Raw genomic sequence first — 2,500 nt, forward strand, 5'->3', positions numbered from 1 at the left:
TTTCCTCCTTTCCTGCAGAAACCATTCCAGTGTCTCCATCTTCACTAAAACACATAAACTGGTGGAAACTTGATGAAGAACGTCCTCAGCAGGAATACAGATTATTCCTCATCAGGGTTCACATGAGGAGTTTCTACATGAAGAACAGAAGAAACTTTTCATATTTCTGTCTCTGTGCGTCTCTGCAGATCTGTGTGTTTTTGTTGACTTTGGTAAGATAATAAAGCAGTTCTGTCAACAGTACCCTGTCAATGTCATTAACACAGATACAGAGGTATGTGTGATAAGGTTCAGCTGATGGAGAACACAGAAAAGGCAATAATAATAATAATAATAATAATAATAATAATAATAATAATAATAATAATAATACATCATTATTATAATATCATCATATCATCACCATCATTTCATCATGACACATCATCACCATGATGAATCTACTGGCTTTCGCTTTCAGAATAATCATCACTCCTCAGACTCATATACCTAGAAACTGGTGATGCAACTGAATCCTTAATTCTGATTGGTTTTCACTCTGAGTTCACCCCCCCACACACACACAGACACACACACACACATTTCTATCTGCTCCTCCAAACCCCTGCGCCCGAATGCCCATGGAACATGATGAGCATGACGAACTGAAATTTTCTCTTAAATCAGAGAGATCAGAGTGATGTCTCTCTGCAGCTCAGTGATGAAGACTCTGGTTTTCTTCATCTGTTCTCTTCATCTTTCATCAGCAGGTGAGTTCTGTAATGTTTACTGTCTTTACTACATTTATTTACTCTCTAATATTAAAGTTTAACACTAAAGCTGTGATAAGAGTCAAATCTGATAAAGTTACACAGAAATAATACAGGAAATAAAGAAATAAATCACTCAAACAGAAATACACACTTTATTATTATTATTATTATTATTATTATTATTATTATTATTATTATTATTATTATTGTTATTATTATTATTATTGTTATCATCATCATCTTGTGGTATGAATGTGAGTGTAAATTATGCACGTGATGTCACTCCTCATTTAAATATTCATTTTCATATTATCCCTTTTACTGTTGTTCATGTCATTTACATTAACATTTAAGAGCAACGAAGAAAAAGTGCTTTGCTGTCTGTATTAATGAATACATTAACACTGGTTCAATAGGTCACAGACTTGGGATACTATCAGTCTAAAAACTGTGTTGGGAGGAAATAACCAGGGAAAATAAGAGATAGTTTAAGAGTTTCAGGAAGAGGTAGGTCTTCACCCTTCGTTTGAAGACAGTGACTCAGCTGTAACTCCGCCAGTGCTTCAGCTGTTCGGACATCTAGGGGAAGTTCATTCCACCACCTCGGTGCCAGAACACAGAAGAGTCTCGAAATGACCAGAAACTGAACAAGCACCTGAGCCACCTGTGTGGATAAAAACAGCTGAATCATTTTGATGTTCTACCGAAGAAACTGACATGAGTATGTCACATTATGGGAGGAAAAGGACCCTTGATTGTCCATGAATCCCCATGACCACCAGACACACTGAAATCCGAGTAGAAGCCGTGGTATCTGAGGGAAAATTCCAAGACTCCTGAGGGTGGACAAGAGAGTGGTTGACTGTATCAAATGCTGCTGAAAGGTCGAGGAGGATGAGGACGGATGAAGCTTGGCTGATCTTGCAGCATGCAGTTTCTCAATGATGGATAGAAATGCAGTCTCTGTTTAATGTGCTGCTTTGAAGCCAGACAGGTTGGAGATCTTGGAGGTTGATCTGCAAGAGATAGACAGACAGCTGATTCTAAACACATTCAAGAATTTAAAAAAGAGAAAAGAGATGTTATACAGGTCAATTCTGTCTCATTTAATGATATAAGTGTTAAGTTCAGTTTTGTTTATTTATTTCTGTGACTCTTTTTTTCTCTCTTACTAATATTGTCAGACATTTCAAATAGTAGGAGGTTTTGGGGGCAGCAGTAACAACATTCAACTTTTAGTCCTTACATTAGGATGATGGAGGGCAAACTGTAGAGAAAATACAAATAAGAGAATAAATACAGATGGAACATGTTTTATTACAGTTTTAATGTTTTTATTATATGAAACCTTTTTATATATACTGTATTGCTTTTTCATTTATAAAACATGACTTTTACTCTTATAAATAAAATAATACAGTCGATGATAGATTTGAAGGCACACTTGAATGTACATGTTTCAGCTTTACTGTTTTTTGCAGTGTGTGTTGAGTTAGTGATGTCATGTTAATGTGTGTGTGTGTGTTGAGAGTGATGTAGTGTTAATGCATTTGTGTGTGTGTGTGTGTGTGTTGAGAGTGATGTAGTGTTAATGCGTTTGTGTGTGTGTGTGTGTGTGTTGAGTTAGTGATGTAGTGTTAATGCGTTTGTGTGTGTGTGTGTGTGTGTGTGTTGAGAGTGATGTAGTGTTAATGCGTTTGTGTGTGTGTGTGTGTGTGTTGAGTTAGTGATGTAGTGTTAATGCGTTT

General features: G+C 36.2%; 1 protein-coding gene across 1 annotated transcript in view; it reads left to right on the top strand.

Moving 5' to 3' along the window:
- Positions 1-563: 563 nt before the first annotated feature.
- The window catches only part of LOC131343802 (BOLA class I histocompatibility antigen, alpha chain BL3-7-like), a 16,302-nt gene continuing 14,365 nt past the window's right edge, over positions 564-2,500 (top strand). The window contains exon 1 of the mRNA XM_058375740.1: positions 564-749. Coding sequence (XP_058231723.1) covers positions 680-749 — 70 coding nt within the window. The 5' untranslated portion in view covers positions 564-679. The remainder of the gene's footprint in view (positions 750-2,500) is intronic.

Source organism: Hemibagrus wyckioides, linkage group LG22, assembly GCF_019097595.1.
Source record: "Hemibagrus wyckioides isolate EC202008001 linkage group LG22, SWU_Hwy_1.0, whole genome shotgun sequence".
Taxonomy (NCBI): Eukaryota; Metazoa; Chordata; class Actinopteri; order Siluriformes; family Bagridae; genus Hemibagrus; species Hemibagrus wyckioides.